This window comes from Yarrowia lipolytica, chromosome 1E, assembly GCF_001761485.1.
Source record: "Yarrowia lipolytica chromosome 1E, complete sequence".
NCBI classification, from domain to species: Eukaryota; Fungi; Ascomycota; class Dipodascomycetes; order Dipodascales; genus Yarrowia; species Yarrowia lipolytica.
Genome location: NC_090774.1, coordinates 1,495,613 through 1,511,551, shown reverse-complemented (window position 1 = coordinate 1,511,551; position 15,939 = coordinate 1,495,613). Strand labels below are relative to the sequence as shown.

General features: G+C 50.8%; 6 protein-coding genes across 6 annotated transcripts; 3 read left to right on the top strand and 3 right to left on the bottom strand.

Annotated features, from left to right (window-relative positions):
- Positions 1 to 1,275: 1,275 nt before the first annotated feature.
- YALI1_E15093g (uncharacterized protein) lies at positions 1,276 to 2,277 on the bottom strand (the record flags this gene model as incomplete). The annotated part of the gene is made up of 1 exon (XM_503853.3): positions 1,276 to 2,277. The coding sequence occupies one exon, from the start codon at positions 2,275 to 2,277 to the stop codon at positions 1,276 to 1,278; it is 1,002 nt and encodes a 333-aa protein (XP_503853.3).
- A 268-nt stretch (positions 2,278 to 2,545) lies between these two features.
- Positions 2,546 to 2,956, bottom strand: YALI1_E15086g (uncharacterized protein; the record flags this gene model as incomplete). Its single annotated transcript, XM_068282984.1, has 1 exon — positions 2,546 to 2,956. The coding sequence occupies one exon, from the start codon at positions 2,954 to 2,956 to the stop codon at positions 2,546 to 2,548; it is 411 nt and encodes a 136-aa protein (XP_068139085.1).
- A 1,167-nt stretch (positions 2,957 to 4,123) lies between these two features.
- Positions 4,124 to 5,845, top strand: YALI1_E15074g (uncharacterized protein; the record flags this gene model as incomplete). The annotated part of the gene is made up of 1 exon (XM_503852.3): positions 4,124 to 5,845. The coding sequence occupies one exon, from the start codon at positions 4,124 to 4,126 to the stop codon at positions 5,843 to 5,845; it is 1,722 nt and encodes a 573-aa protein (XP_503852.3).
- Positions 5,846 to 6,214: 369 nt separating this feature from the next.
- On the bottom strand, positions 6,215 to 10,021 carry YALI1_E15015g (uncharacterized protein; the record flags this gene model as incomplete). Its single annotated transcript, XM_066094342.2, has 1 exon — positions 6,215 to 10,021. One exon carries the CDS (start codon positions 10,019 to 10,021, stop codon positions 6,215 to 6,217), a length of 3,807 nt encoding a protein of 1,268 aa, XP_065950414.2.
- Positions 10,022 to 12,390: 2,369 nt separating this feature from the next.
- On the top strand, positions 12,391 to 13,151 carry YALI1_E14988g (uncharacterized protein; the record flags this gene model as incomplete). Its single annotated transcript, XM_503850.3, has 2 exons — positions 12,391 to 12,403; positions 12,700 to 13,151. 2 exons carry the CDS (start codon positions 12,391 to 12,393, stop codon positions 13,149 to 13,151), a joined length of 465 nt encoding a protein of 154 aa, XP_503850.1.
- A 1,634-nt stretch (positions 13,152 to 14,785) lies between these two features.
- On the top strand, positions 14,786 to 15,763 carry YALI1_E14967g (uncharacterized protein; the record flags this gene model as incomplete). Its single annotated transcript, XM_503849.3, has 1 exon — positions 14,786 to 15,763. One exon carries the CDS (start codon positions 14,786 to 14,788, stop codon positions 15,761 to 15,763), a length of 978 nt encoding a protein of 325 aa, XP_503849.3.
- Between the last annotated feature and the right edge of the window lie 176 nt (positions 15,764 to 15,939).

Here is a 15,939-nt window from a genome sequence, read left to right as displayed (position 1 = left end):
TCGTTGTGTGAAGGGGGCTGTATGTGTTGTGGCGTGTAGGTGGAACGAAGTGTGATTTTTCAAGCTCGAACCAAAACCAAAACTCGCCTCTACTGTTGTATGTACAGTAACCAAAAGTGTAACCATACACGACCAGTCCACCTTTTGGGAGCGGAAAAAAAAATCAATATCGGATTTACTTCGGATTTAGCGGAGATATGGGCGCTGAACCCCCGTTTTCCGTGGTTTTCGTCGTCACCTATCGCCAAACAGGGAAATTGAAGGCTCTTTGTATGACCCTGAATTGGACCAGTCAACCTATACGATGATGCCAAGTCACTGCTGTCTCGCTTCTGACAGGGGGGCACCCAAACCCTTGTTTGATTAGGTAATATATATATATATATATATATATATATATATTATATATTTGATTAGTAATCGGGCATTTGTCTGTTTTGTTAATCGCGCTATCCGCTCTACTTGTACCACGAATTTATTGCCACCGCCACTCTTGTCTCTTTTGCGACGTTGGATTCACGCGTTGGACGGTCATGTATGTCCGATACTGTGTGCATTCTTCCGCTGCATAAATCCCTCACTACGTTATCTCCGCATATCTCCGAGGCATTTGATGAGATGATAGCTATAGCTACTGAGGGGTTTAGAGAGCAAGATCCCCGTTGTGTTTTCTTGGCCACTATCGCCATTATTGCACACGACATCTTCCGGCCTAATCTAAGCCAAGAGTGACTTGCGTTTATCACAGCCTAGTTTTGGGACAGGCATGGTTAGACTTTAGTTGGGGGGGGGGCATGTTTTTAGTTGGGTGTCTAGTTGATTCAAATTGTGGGCCATGTTGAAAAGCTATGTGAGAAACATACTGATACAGGTACTGTTAGAAGATTTTAAGGGCCCGAAACACGATCATGTGGTAAAGGCTTCCAATTCCATGTGTACAAGCGTTCGTCCAATTCTTCTAGTGAAGGAGCCACAGTGTTGTCCCAGAGTCTGATGCCTGAGATTGGAGAGTCATCATCGACCATAAGATAATTGCAATTGTTGATCTTTTTGTATTACCTCAACTTCTTGTACAAGTACACTCACTAGTTACAAAATAATATCCTTTTATTAATCTATTCTAATGGCATCTTCTAATGATGCTCTAGAACGGTTGATGCATTGTCTTGGTGCTCTTTGGATAAAGATACTAGTACAACTACAAGTAGGCAAAAGTAAGGGTACTCTTCGTGCCCATCTTCGTGTTGTTGCACTCTTGGCTTGTGGGCTATTCGCTTAGTTGCCCTCCTTCTTTTTTCCAAAATCTACTCTCAGTCCAGACTCCCTGTACTTCTCAGGAACCCGGACTCTCTGAGGGAAGTAGCCAGTCAGATGCTTCTCACAGTCGTTATTGTGGTTGCAGCCGGCCAGATGCAGTGCCAGATCACCCTCCTTGTAGGTCCACACGTCGTTGGGCTCACCAGTGTATGAATTGAACAGACGCTGGGGATAGATTCCAGTGTGCGACAAGATGGACTTGTGGCCTCGAATCAGGTTGTTAAGAGCCTCCTGCTCTTTGAAGATGTAGTTCTTCTCCACGTGGACGGGGTCATACCACAGATCAAGCAACATGTCTGTCCAAGGAGACCGCTTGATGAAGAACGAGCCGGCGTTGATACCGAAAAAGTCCTGTGTCAACAGCAGATTGAGGTTCTCGGGCTTGGGAGGATTGTCCTTAGAAGGGTAGACTTCTCCATCAAAGGTGGCATCGGGCTTTCGAATAGGACGAGCGTAGGTGAGTCGTTCCACCAGAGCTCGGTCACTCAGCAGATGCTCACCAAGCTCGATCTCGGGGTTCATGAGGAAGATATCAGTGTCCATCCACCAGACCCACTCGACTTCGGGATGTTCGTCAAAGACACGTTGAATAGCACCCATCTTGGCCCACACCACGTGATCCGAACCGGTGTCGACAGTGTTGAGATCCACAAACGCACAAATGTAGCCGTGGTAGTTGCAGTACTCCTGTCGGTTGGGTAGCACCAGTTCCAGCATGGCCATTTCGTTGTCCGTTTTTCCGTTGGATGCAGACAAAAGCGCAATCTTGGGTCCGTAGGGCTGGACATGACCGTCCACTTTCTCCTCGTCCGTGTAAGTGAGAGGCTTGTTGACGATGGATCCGATCTCCTCTCCTTCCAGCTTGTGGAAGATTCCCTGTAACTTTTCACTCTTTTGCTCCTGGGCCTTCTTTCGTCTCTCTTCCTTTCGTTTTCGTGCCTCCTCCAGCTCCTCCTTCATGGCCTTTGCCTTTTCTTCCGCCGCCTTGAGTTTGGCCTCTGTTTTCTTGAACTGCTCCTCGTCCTCCGCCAGCCGGTCGATTCGGCCGTTCTTCTCCTCCTCTCTGAGTCGCTTTTCCTCCTCCTTCTTGTCTTCCTCGGTCTTCTTACGGTCCTCCTGGACCTTGAGCTCGTCGGCCTTTTTCTTTTCCTCCTCCGCCTGTTCAGGACTTTGCTCAGGCTTCTTTTCGGGCTTCTACCGCCACAGGCTCGGGACTCCTTCCTTGGACTTATCCTTTGGACTCCTCCTTGGACTCCTCCTTGGACTCCTCCTTGGACTCCTCCTTTGGACCCTCCTTGGACTCCTCCTTGGACTCCTCCTTTATCTCCTCCTTGGACTCCTCCTTATGCTCCACATGTTCGTGATGCTCCTCCTGAGGACGCTCTTTGTGAACATGCAACTTTTCGTCCGTCACCTCTTTGGACTTTCGGTAGCCATGGTAAGAGGGCACATCCAGGTCCAGACGGGACTGTGACGCTGCCAGAAACAGCAGACACACACAGGCCCCCAGCAGAAGAAGAGTGGTGGAAAAGCGCCGGCGAAACATGGGTTTGGTATGCAGGGCGGGCGAAGCTGCTGGTGGAGAAAGAGATGCTGCGCCAAAGGACCGTCGCAAGTGTTCCTGATTAGCCGTGTCCATCTTTCAAGGTTAATTTAAATCAGACACGGTTTTCCTTTTCCAAACAAGAAGAAACTCGAGACACACTGTGGCAAGTTTGTTGCCAAGTGCTCATACTCTGGCTCGGTGAAGATGCTCCGTGAAAAAGAGCCCTACTCTGGTTGTTTTTTTTTCTATCTAACATTCTAAACTAATGCGCAGCCGTGGATCCCCAAAGGACCAACCGTTCTTACCGGCTACTGCACCCCTGGCTCCTATTATTCGCCCCTCCTAAAGCGTAAGATGAACCCTACTTTGTAGTTTTCCCAGACATTGTTATCAGCCAAAGAGTGAAAAAGATCGACACTGGACCTTAACCCAACTGGCCCATGTCTAAACAGCAACGTTTTGCAAACACAATACGTATACACGGACCATCACCGGGGCAACGCACGGCCTCAAAATGCTGAGTAATGTTCCCTTTCCCCCCCCCCTGGAAGCCGACATTATAGATGGCGCTCATAGCTCTCTGCATCCCATTAGTTCACTGCACGCGATTAAGTTGTCAAAAGTCACGAGCTATTATTAACCGAGTCTTGGCGTCTCTGGTTGGCCACTTTTCATAGACACTAATTATAGGCAAAACAGAGTGTTTATTGATGGTGTTGCTGCGTGCCTGACTTATGGGCAAAGTTCATTTCATCCAAGAGCGGCAAATACAGTGACTATGAAACCGGCAGCGCAAAACAAGCTACTTTATGCCGCCGTTTCGGCATGGCTACTGTATGTACATGTTGGGCCGTTCAATGTTTAGCCCGTCGTTAGTCTCTCTTTCTGTCTACAGTACCGACTTTGGGGGGGAAATAGGCCACTTGTGGCGTGTTTGGTGTCTCTTTCGGTCTCCGTTTCTCCGCGGACTATCCACTGAGACGTGGGCTTTCTGGGCTTGATTCTGGGCTCGACTTTGGATGTTTCCATCTTATATCATAGAGAAGTCAACTAAACTATTCTCTAAGTACAGTAGTTGGCCCGGAGTCAGTGTCGGTTGAATTTCTACTTGGTCTCAAACTCTCGTTTAGTTGGCCCCTACTTGGATATTTAGTTGACATATCTGGCCACGTATCCCACCCAGCTACAAGCACCCTGTTGGGTCTGTTCGTTGTGATGACTAATGCTGACTAATCACGGGAGGGTGGAGAGTGTAACTCCATGTTTTCACTCTTGCTTCAATCGTTTGTCTGTTGTCGTTTTCTGTCTTCCCTTTGGCTCTCCCAGCACTCGGTCGTCTGTCTACTACTACAAGTACTACTAACACACATCACCATATCAAACTCACAACATAACACTCCCAACCCAACTATGATGAAGTCGATAGTGGCAAGGGCGTACTCGCCGTTCTGCTCCGTGTTCGCCACGGAAGACTGCGACAAACTCGCCAACGATCTCGGATACGAAGATCTCATCACTCTTCTGGCCCCCCATGGAGACTCGGTAGGAAGAGCCACAGTTCGAGACTCCCAGGGCATGACCAACACGTACGACGACTTTGCCATTCGACTGGGTGCCAAGCGACCCACCGAGAGAGACTCTGGCGGCATGCTCTTCAACCCGGACGCCATGGAGGCGCTTCTGAGAGAGTACATTGGTCACTACAACTCTGACGATTCTGCATTTGCCCGGTTTTTCGCCAAACTGGTGGCTGCTCCACCGGACACGGCATTTGAGACCTTTTCTCAACCGGCTGCGCATCTCTTTTGTGTCTCCAGCAGAAACGCGCATCCTCTGGACACGTTGCAGGCTTTGGCCCAGGGCCAGAAACGCGATAAGGACTGTCTCAACTTTTATGTGCTGGTGCACGATGCACGTGTGGAGGACGCCGAGAACTCGACGCAACGAACCATTGCGTTGCTGGAGCGGGCCAAGAAGCGGTTTGGACTGGCTGGTATGATCAAACTGGGCCAGGAGGGTGTTCCGGAGACGATCCCCACGCCGCAGTTTCTGACCGTGGGCGATGAGCTGGTCAATCTTAAGACTGGAGTGGGATTCGGTTCTCGGACCTTGTCTCAGCCTGACAAGGAGAGTATTCGGTCGCTTTTGAGAGAGTTTACCGTACAGCATCTTATTCCGCACATGGAACGGTGTATCATGACGTGGGATACGGTGGCAGCCGGAAAACGAGGACTAACAGGTCGAATGTTTTCCGCGGGCAAAAAGTGGCTCAAGTTCGGAGGAAGCGAGAAACAGGAGGCAGGATCATCCATCCAAGCATCGGGAATCTACCCCCAGGGGTCTCCAGAACAGACGATTCGACGTTTGGCAGATTATGCGTTCATGCTGAGAGACTACAGATACGCATATGCTACTTACGAGCTGGTAAAACGGGATTTCCTGTCGGACAAGGCGTGGAAGTACCTTGCAGCATGTCAGGAACAGGCAGCAGTGGCCCTTCTCATGTACACTACTCGTCTGACGGAGAAACAACGGGTTGAGGTGCTGAACCCATTGCTGGACTCGGCATGCTATACATATATTTCGCGGCTGCAATTACCACAGTATGCGCTTCGAATGCTGGTGGTAACTTCGGACCTGCAGTGTCTGCTTGGTCCTGACGCTGCTTCACAGGGGGCAACTCAGTGGTTCCAGAAACTGTTGGATGAGCGGCTGGTGGGCCGTTTGGGTTATGCTCTCATCATGTTGCGGGTATCGTACGCCTTTTCACAATCTCCCAAAGGCAGAAAGGCGGCTCTGTGGCAGTTGTTGTCTGCTCGTGAATGGGCTGATGCCAACCAGAAGGGTGAGATGGCAAAGTGTCTAGACATGACAGCGCCGGTTTATGACGAGTTGAACTGGCCAAACAACGAGGGGACATTGTTGACTAGGTTAAAGGGGGAACTTGCCAACGAGGCTAAACCTACGAGCGTGGCGAGCTGAGTAGCAAGATGACGTGACTTATCCAGTCCACTGTGGTGCTCTTCAACCGCATTTAATGAATTCCATGACTTTTATGATAGATAGAGAGTTCACATCTGCTCAGTGAGTTTTCGTATGGTGCTTACTTCCGAGAGTAGAAACTGAGTGGTATCAGTACAACACTGTATGTTTGTTTATACCATAAGCATTAGTATGAATGTTTGACGATATGGGAGACTGAAGGAGTGAAACCAAAAGAAAGGCACTAGATGTTCTCGTGATATGGAGTTTCATCTTCAAATAATAGAAAGTAAATTTCGATATAATGCTCACATTAACATGACAATAAATAAACTATGTATACACGGACTTGGACTGTCCGACTCTCTCTTACAATCCCGTGAGAGACGAATCGTCGTCGTCAACAATAAGCTCGTTGGTGTTGAGCTCGACAATGAGTTGGCGGCCGTAAATATTGGGGTTCGCCATGCACAGCTTGATCTGGCCTTCGTGGTCGTCGAGAAGCCGCATATCCTGGCCAGGAATCACCTGCTTGAGAGTACCATCAATGTGCCGAATCTCGGCCATCTCGTCGTCCACAATCACCAGGTAGGGATGTTGAAGTGCCACGGCCTTGGCCTTTATCATGATGGGAATGGGCTTGGAGGCCAGGTTGCCAAAGTGATCCGTGTACACCAGCAGCTCGTCATAGCAGAGCATGAACTTGGAGTCCGAGATCTGGAACATGGCCAGGGGCCTGAGTCCTTCTAGTCGCTTTCTGAGGTCAGTGGAGCCAGAAGAGATGATGGGTAGTGTTCGAGGCACCTTGAAATCCAGACTCATGGCCTCGAATCCCTTGGTACAGTGCACCGAAAAGTAGTTTTTGAACACGGAGATGCCCCAGCACTCGGACGGCACGTAGAACCGCTCAGCGTCCCTGAAGTACTCGGTGGACCCAATATGCGACGAGAACCGAGACAGCGACATTCGAGATCGCTTCTTCTGAGAGCCCTTTTGCCGAATGGGCTCCAATACCTTGAACACCGAGTTGAGACCCTCGCGAGACTTGTAGAATACCAGGGTTCGGTTCTTCATATTGCCAATGGTGAAAAAGGACGCAGAGGAAGACAACTTGTAGCCCATGGGGGTGGCCGCATCCTTGGTCATGCTTCGGTTGAGCAGTTGGTCCAGATGGTAGTAGATTAGTCCACGGTGGCACAGGATAATAACCAAGTTGAGTGTCTCAATCACGCCAATCTGAGTCACCTTGTGCAAGTCGACACACCGCTTGTACTTGTTGTTTCCGCCCTTGTGACGGGTCTCGGGAGATAACTCGGACACAAAAACACCGTAATCTGTGCCGACAAAAACGAATTCACGCGAATCAAACATGAACGACGTAGCACAGTTGACCTTGCTTCGAGTAGTCATGCTGGTCGAAGACGGTTGGGTCTTCAGGTGCGGCTTGCCGGCCATACCGGCCTTTTCAATGGCTCTCTGGAGAGTAGAGGCATTGTTAGGGACTGCCAGGCGAACAGGAATCTCGTATCCAAAGTCGAGATATGACAGAACTGTCAGCCGGAAGGGCTCGGCGTTCTTGGCATACACCTTGCTGGAGTACTGACGCTTGGCCTCGACCATGGCAGTGTGCCATCTGTCTCGATCAAGAGAAGACGGACAGAACAGGGTGTAGGTGATGTTCTGGCCGAGATGGCGAATTCGGAAAGGATACGTGGTCTGATCGGAGTCCTCGTTGAGCACGGTGACTGCTCCGGGGTTGGAGGAGCTGCTGCTGTGATGATCTCCGCCAATGAAACTCATTCGCTTGTCTCTGACTTCTCGAACATGCGACGTGATGTTGTGAATTCGGCCCTTGGTCTGCTGCTCGGCCTCGTCAATCTGCTCAACGCACAATAGCTCCAGAGGAATGGGTTTTTTCGTCACATACAATTTGGGACCATGCTGACCTGTCTGATGCTTGCACAGCACCAAAAAGTTGTCCAACAGCACCAGATGAGCGTCAATCCACTCAAAGCCGTAGTCGGACTTTCGCTGTACGTCACCTCGTCGCATAATCTTTCGCTGAGTGCTCTCAAGCTTCAGATCAGCACCACAGTCGGGCTTAAACACAAACTGGCTCTTGAGATCCAACAGCTCCACCTGCTTTTCGACGTTGCCAATCACCATGTTACATTGTCGAGTGACGTCATCACACTCGGCGACAGCACGTGATAGAAGCTCCAATTCCATCTCGTTGGTAGTATGCTTCGAAATGGTGCCCAAAAGAAGCGAATATCGAGCCAGACGGGGGATAACTCGATGAAAGTAGATCGAGTAGGGCTTTCCGAGCGTCCGAGGGTCCTTCGACATGTCGCCCAGCCACTGAGAAAACAAAACATTGTCTTCGCGCTCCTTTCGAATACGCCGGTCAGCATGCAAGTACCGGTTCGCATAGGCAAGAAAGTGTGGACGAGCAACCTTGATCCACTCGATGATGATGTCGGCAATACCAGTCACAAAAATAATGTGTCTGGCCTTGAGACGGCCCTGGAGCAGCTCCTTGGAACACTGGATAATATCCTGAACAGCAAACATGTCCCGAAACTGCTTGTCGGGCATGTGTGACTTGAGAGATTCGCCGTAGACGTTGTGCAGAATCTCCAGGTCACGAATGAAGTGCTCCTCTCCCACGATGAGTTCGTGCATGGCGTACTGCCGCTTGATTTCTCGGGGGTCAATACGAGCCAGCTGGTCATCGGTGAGCTCCCAGTACTGCGCCCAGTCCATCTGGTCAGAGGATGTAGATTCGGTGCGCTTCTTGTCCTCTCGTTTCCGAGTGTCGGACTCATATGGGCACTTTGTGGAATAACAAGTGTATCCAGAGTCATGCGACGACTTGCTGTAGCACAGGGTGAGGGCTGGGATAACTCCTGAAACGACACCTTCGTCGCTGAACATATAAGAGCCTCTCTCCTCATCATGTCGAAGCACGTCGCCTCGTCCAAGGGCTCCGATTACGTGTTTGGCGTACTGTTCAGCATAAACAGGAGACATGGTCTTGTTGGCGGCAAAGAGATTCGAAACGGCCGTATGCAAATCCTTCTCAGGCACCTCCTTGTCGCCTGTGAAGAAAGGACGGATCCAGTTTCGAACGCCAGACAGCGACCACATCTCAGGACATGCGTACGTCACGTTTGAGAGATCCACCTGTGGTCGTGTAGGAATGGACGGGAGATCCAGCTCCACCCAGGCGGTATCCGACCGCATACTGTCCGACAGAATATCGTACTCGGGAATGTCGAGCTGCTTGACGGGAGTGTTTCCTGCAGATACAGGTACAGGTCGCTTGTTGGGCATAGAGTTGAACCGCGACGGGGACACAGAAGGTGACATTGGCTGGTACTTGGGCATTCCGTTGGGCAAACTCATGCGTTTCTCCAGTGTGGGTCGCATATCGACTGGTCGAATGTCCATGGAGGGGCGCATATCAATTCGATCGACCATAGGACGAGGCTCCAATCGTTCCATGGCAGGACGCATATCCAGTCGCTCCATTCTTAGAGCCAAATCTCGTTCCGAACACTGCTGGGGAGTCAAGGGAGACGACTGAGACGTCATGTAGTTCAAAGACGACTGCGAAGAGTGGTGATGCAGAGGTGATTGCTGAGACGGAGCAGGCGAGTATGTCTCTGTTTTCAACGGACTGGGACTCCCAGGCGACATGTAGGCATCTGCCACAGGCATGCGCACCGGAGACTCGTATGCATGGTCCGGATACATGTTGTCTGTTTCGTATGCAGACGCCACATGGCTCCAGTCGTTGGTGTCCAATGCAGGCAGGTCAGCTGGCGGTTGGTACGAGCTGTGGCCTGGACTCAAATGCGGAGGGATCTGGTATCTGTCCTGGGCGTTTGGGGACGGAGTAAAGTGACGCGCAGGGTGCTGGGGCTCGGGGGTACGATATAGTGATTGTTGGTCGTAGAACCCATTTTCCAGGTAGTCCTCATATGCTTGCTGCTCCATGTATGTGTCGTAGATGGGAATCTGTGGTGGCAGTGGAGGGGGCGTGTTTGTGTTTTGTTGTGAGAAGTGAGCTCGTCCTGGAGACGCGGGATTAGATCTGTGAGAGGTGTTCAATGCGGGTTTTTTGAGGGGCAGAGGTGGCGGTCGTTCGCTGTCGGGCCGCCACGACTGCATGCTGCTGGTCCGGCTAACGTCCGAGTACTGTTGGGCCCAGAACTTATCGTAGTCGGTGCCAATGTTGTTGCCATTGTTGGGGTCGTTGTAGTAGCCAGAGACGCCGCCGTGGATACTGGTTCGGTCGGTGGAGTAAGATGAGTAGCTGGCACGGTCGGTGGCGCTGCCGCTCGTTCTATCAGACGAATCTGTGTTGCTTCTTTCCACGCTTCTCTCTTCATCTCTCCAGTTTGGCGCTTGCGGCGAAGAGTAGACGCCCAGGTACCGATTGGTCTGTTGTGGCGCGTCCGAGTTGAGCTGGCGTGGTCCTTGCGGGTGATAGGACGGTCGCTTGTCCACGAGCGACGATACTCGCTCAGGTAGTTTGGTTCTGAACTCATCCGTCACCTGGGTCCGTCTGTTGATGACCTCAGCAGGCGGCTTTGGAGGTAATGGAGGAGGATGCACTGTGTTAGAAGGGCGCTGGGGGTGAGACGTGGTCCGCTGCGGGTACTCACTGCCTAAATGGCGTTTGTTTTGTTGCAGAAAGTGAATTGTGAAGGTGAAGATGGCACCGACTGTCTGTACGTATGAGTGGCACGCGTCACGTGCTCACAAACACCACACAATACAACAATCTAAAGGCAAATCTGTGGGGCTGCGGAGTTGGGAGTAAAGGTTACTTTATGTGAAGTGCGAGAGCTGGAGAAGATGACAAGGCAGTATGGGTTTGGGGGCTTGTCACGGGCGGAAAGCGCGGATTTCCGTAATTTTTTTTCCTGCTCCAGACACTAGTGCTGTCAGCTAATAACCCACGAGTCTCACTGTTCCTGGGTTGGGGCCAGTTTTTGTGGGTCGAGTTTGAACTCAATTGCGCTGCAGTATTGCACGGTACTTTTTTTTTTTTTTTTTTTTTTTCTTGTTATACTTACAATAGAGTCTACTTTAGAGAAACGCTCCATTGTTAGTTGGCCCACTCTTGTTTAAATTACTTGACTGCAACTTCGTCAGAGGTGAGAGAAGAGGCCTATCATCAGCAGTGTATACAGTATACCGTTGAGTGAGAGGTGCGATTGGGTTTGATTTGGGCCGTGTGCTGTAGCACTCTTGACTCGACCACCTATGGCCAGACAAGCCGCTAACCACCCTGGCCCACGGAACTGATCCACCTCTCCTATTCATGTCGGAATGCATCCTCACCCATCAACTTTTCCAGATTAGCTTTGATTAGCCGATTTACAGTAGACGAGTAGCTAATCTGCAGGCTGCTTAGCCCTGTTGAGGTGTTGCTGGGCCCGGAGAATCGGGGGCTAGCTCGGCGTGATTGATTGAAACGCAACCGGCTTGTCAAAAGAGCTTGCCAGGGCTCGAGAAAAACTGCCTGCTCAGCCAGACTCACTTCTTTGTCCATTGTTTCTGACCTCCGTTTTAGACCCTTGTTTCAGGAATTGTACCCACATGGTGCATTGTGCTGATGCTTGTATGTATTATAGACAACAGTGTATAGCAGACAATGGGTGCAAGTAGGAAACAATATCGTGCCATTGTACAAAGCCGAAGAACTGGCAGTGTAAATTTGTCTTCATATACAAACTGTCATTGCACAAACAGTGGTACGATTGTCTGTATCGATCAGTACTTGGGACTTGTTGGTATCGCACAGTATGTACTTCCAGTATAGTATCGTACAACACGTCAGAATGGCTTAGTCATAATGGCTTAGTCATAATGGTTTAGTCACAATGGCTTAGTCATAATGGTTTAGTCAGATGCATGACGTAATCAAGAACAAAAGAACTCTCCCCAACGTTTGCTCTCCGCAAAATGCTGACTCCATCTGTCCATTTCCGTCCGTTTCACATCTTGTTTGGGCCTGCCTATTAGTGTGGCAACAACTGACCATGTAATAAGCTCCGGGGTATATGCTCTCCAGATGAGCAAATTGACCTCCAAGGTATGGTGGTATAAAAGGTGCTGGTAGCCCGCGCTACTTTCCTCCTTGTTTTTGCTTTCCACTTACTTGAGCAGTACCCAGGCCCGCCAGAATGCGGGTATTCGTCCCTCATTGACCGCACACTTGCTCCGATACCTCTCCACGACCACCCACAACGTGATATCCGATATTGCATCCTAATTGGGAGATATTCCAGAATCCGTTTTTGGTATAATCTGCCTTCCCGATAAGGAATGTTCCCCACCATAAACGGACACCATGTGCTTCCGCACGAGATATTACACAATACCCAACCCAGGCGGCAGTATACCGCAAATGGAAAAAAATTGACTCTGGCTCTCAATTAATAAGCCACTTCGGCTCAGGCTCCAGCAAAATATATAAAGTGCGGAACCTGGCTTTGCTCTCCTCCACACACTAAACACACACATCAAAAATGGTCAAGGCTGGTGAGTACGAGAGCAAGGCCCGGAATCGGGCACATTGAGCGGCCAGCGGGTCAATTGAAGGCCGCTCGACCGGTCCACACCCACAGGTTGGCCGCTACGTTGACTTCGACAACCGTCTGGAAGGTGGCGGAACGTTGCGCCGTGTGAGGTGGCAGGTGACTCAGAAGTTGCTCATTGTTTGTTGAGATCAGACCCCACAAGCACAATTGCATTTTAGGAGGGAATTGAGAGCCCTACCTCACGGAATAGTCCATGTCGTTGTTCGCCACTTGCCCACACTGCACATTCTAACCCAGTCGCTGTTCTTCGAGGAGATTCCAAGGTCTCCGGTACTGTCACTTTCGAGCAGGACTCTGAGTCCGGCCCCGTCACTGTCACCTACGACATCAAGGGCAACGATCCCAACGCTGAGCGAGGATTCCACGTCCACGAGTTTGGTGACAACACCAACGGCTGCACTTCTGCCGGCCCCCACTTCAACCCCTTCAAGAAGAACCACGGTGGTCCCACCGACTCTGAGCGACACGTTGGTGACCTCGGAAACGTCAAGACTGACTCTGAGGGTGTTGCCAAGGGTGTTCTCAAGGACTCTCTTCTCAAGCTGACTGGTGACAACTCCATTGTTGGCCGAACCGTCGTTATCCACGGTGGTGAGGACGATCTTGGAAAGGGTGGCCATGCCGACTCTCTCAAGACCGGAAACGCTGGCCCTCGACCCGCCTGCGGTGTCATTGGTCTTACCGCCTAAGTTATGTTTAGTATTCCTGAGATACTCTATGAATGAATGACTTGTTATATGTGATTGTAGTAGTGTGTGACTAATACGACTAAAAAAAATAAACAGGGATGGGTGGACGTTGGTACTGTCCAAGTACGAATCCTGGCCGGTCAAGAGTGACATTTTGGCAGTATTGTACAAGTACAAGTACAAGTACATTCTTACTTGCAACTTGTACTGTAATAATACATGTGTAGAATCGAGCACATATGCCGACGATGGAAGGCATTGGAATCGTGAAATGACATTGACGAGACTTGGGCAGGAAAATAAATGTTCATTAATCGTCCACCACGATCATAAACAGTTGTAGCGTCCCTCTTGGTATTTCACTTCGTTGTGCTCGTGTTCAATTGTTGCGTTCTTTCTTCTGTTTCGGATAAGTTCTAGACTCACATAAAAAGAGACGCGAATACGTGCTGTCTCAGTCGCTATAAATGGCTCATTAAGACGGGGTTACCGATCCCGCGGAGACATTAATAATCAGAAAATATGGGCCGCTTTTCGAACATGTCAGCCGACGGACTCAGCGGCCTAATGGACTTCAGAACACTTCACTCCACTATCGGCCCCGAGGTGCGCTATCACGCGCATGAATTAAGCTTTACCGTCGGGGTTACCCGGCTGACATTTTAACAGACCGCGGGGTACAGTCTAAGGTTAGGGGTTTATCAGTATGGGGTGACAGGGGACTACTTGTAGGTGGAGGGGAGGGGCGGGAATGGGGTGTGTTAAAAGGCGGTTGGTTTGGCGAAAGCGTCGATTTTTTTGGCAGTGGGGCCAAGCTCGGCGTTCTCAGTAGATTTCCACGCCGGTTTTGTTTATTTGTTGGATAGTTGCACGTTTAATTGCCGGTATTACTAGCCCCAGCCGGTCAGCTCAGTTTGACCACCACTATACAGCACATTGCATAGCAGAGAGCCTGCAAGGGACAGAGTCCCAAAAAAAAAAAAAAAACACACACACACACACACCAATACAGCACGAGCAGTATAGCCGCAAGTCAGCAATGCAGACAATAACGACAATGCTGGTGTGTATGATAGAGAAGCTGTTACCACTTGGTCGACAACTTGTAGCGCGGGTTCGAGCACTGGTAGCCGCTACTGGTGGTGGCATTCCAACCTTGCTTCCCCACAGGCATGTCCAATCAGCTGAGAGTTTGCAAATGAGTGAAAGGAACGATAATATTTCGGGCCATGTGAGTGACAGGCTGGGGTGGGTGGGTTGATAGACAGTCGTATAATTAAAGGGGCGCGAATGACAGAAGAGTGAGTGTGTGTGTGAGGGAGAGAGAGGGTCCAAGTTGAAGGTGCGTTCGAAGGGCTCTATTCGCCGTTCTCGTGCTCCCCAAACTCCCAGTCGTGTGTCTCTCTAGAACTTGTTCTCGCCAATACGTGTTTACCTAAAGTAGTTTGTCTCAGGACAATTAAAGTTCACACAGTGCGAACTTTGACACAGCGCCTTAAAAGTACCGTTGGTCCCAACCCGAGTGTTCTTCTCTGCAAGGCTACAGCCCACCACCACCCGGAACTCCACCACCTCGCAACCTCCTTTAGCAGCACTCTAGACCGGCGGCCATTGTAAAGACACGCTCTGCAGCAATGGCCTTTCTACGATTTACCGGTCGCCAGAGCCCAGCCCGCCACGAGGACCACAAGTACTTTGTGTCCACCCGTCCCGGACGACCCCAGTCGGTGCTGTCCGACGAGACCCTGGTTTCCAGGACCATCGTCAGCGCCGACAAGGTTGCCGGACGGCGGCGTAAGTTTGGTGATAAGCTGAGGAGTCTGTTGAGAGGGGACAGGGACAAGGCCGACAAGGCCCCAGTCGCAAGCAAGAAGTCTTCAATGACCTTGCCCAAGACCAGCCCAGTGTCGTCTTGTGTCCCCAAGAAGGCGGCCGGCCGTGGCTGCTGCCTGCTTCCAAACCGGCAGCATTCCACTAAGCCTGCCTCCCCCTCTCCCTCCCCGGCTTGCTCCGACGGGTTCATGTTCTGGCACGACCCTTCAGACAACCTGACCCCCGTGACCTCCCACGAGTCGTTTGGCTCGGTCGACCTGTCGATCGAAGACACCGACGTGCTCGAGCAGCTCGCAGAGGTCCCCCGATGCTCCAACCGCATCTCCAAATCAACCTCCCAGTCCTCCATGGCGTCCCAGCTCACTATCCCGAACTCAGTCAGCTGCACGTCTCAGCTCAGCGCTATTGCCGTTTCTGCGTTCTCCGACTCCGGTTCCGACTCGGGCATGTCCGATTCGGCCACTTGTTTCGGTGCAGAGGAGCTGGACTTCGACGTCAAGGATGCCTACAACCTCGGAGACTGGGGTCTTCCCCGTGGTCTCACCGATGGCTACTCGGACAGCGAGGACGAGGACGACCTGCTCGACGACATTGTCGACTCGGTTGAATCCGTCTACGCCCCTGTCTCCGCCAAAACCGTTGGATACACCTTCTGCCTTGCCATTTGGGGCAAGCCTGAGGTGCGATCCAAGTTCCTTGCTCTCCAGGACCGAGTTAACAAAAACAAGGAAAAGGAGATGCCCGTCCACGAGCCTGTTACTCTGGCCATGTTCTGGTAATCTAACATAGTTAACGTATTGTGAAAAGAAGTGCAACGGTTGGACCTTCCCTAGTTTCAGTGATGTAGAGGAATATATTTAATGACTGTACTCATACTACAAGTACAAGTACTTGTATTACTCCTACTTGTACCGCGTGTTCGTGTTAAGAATGCAATGTATTGAATATCTTATGT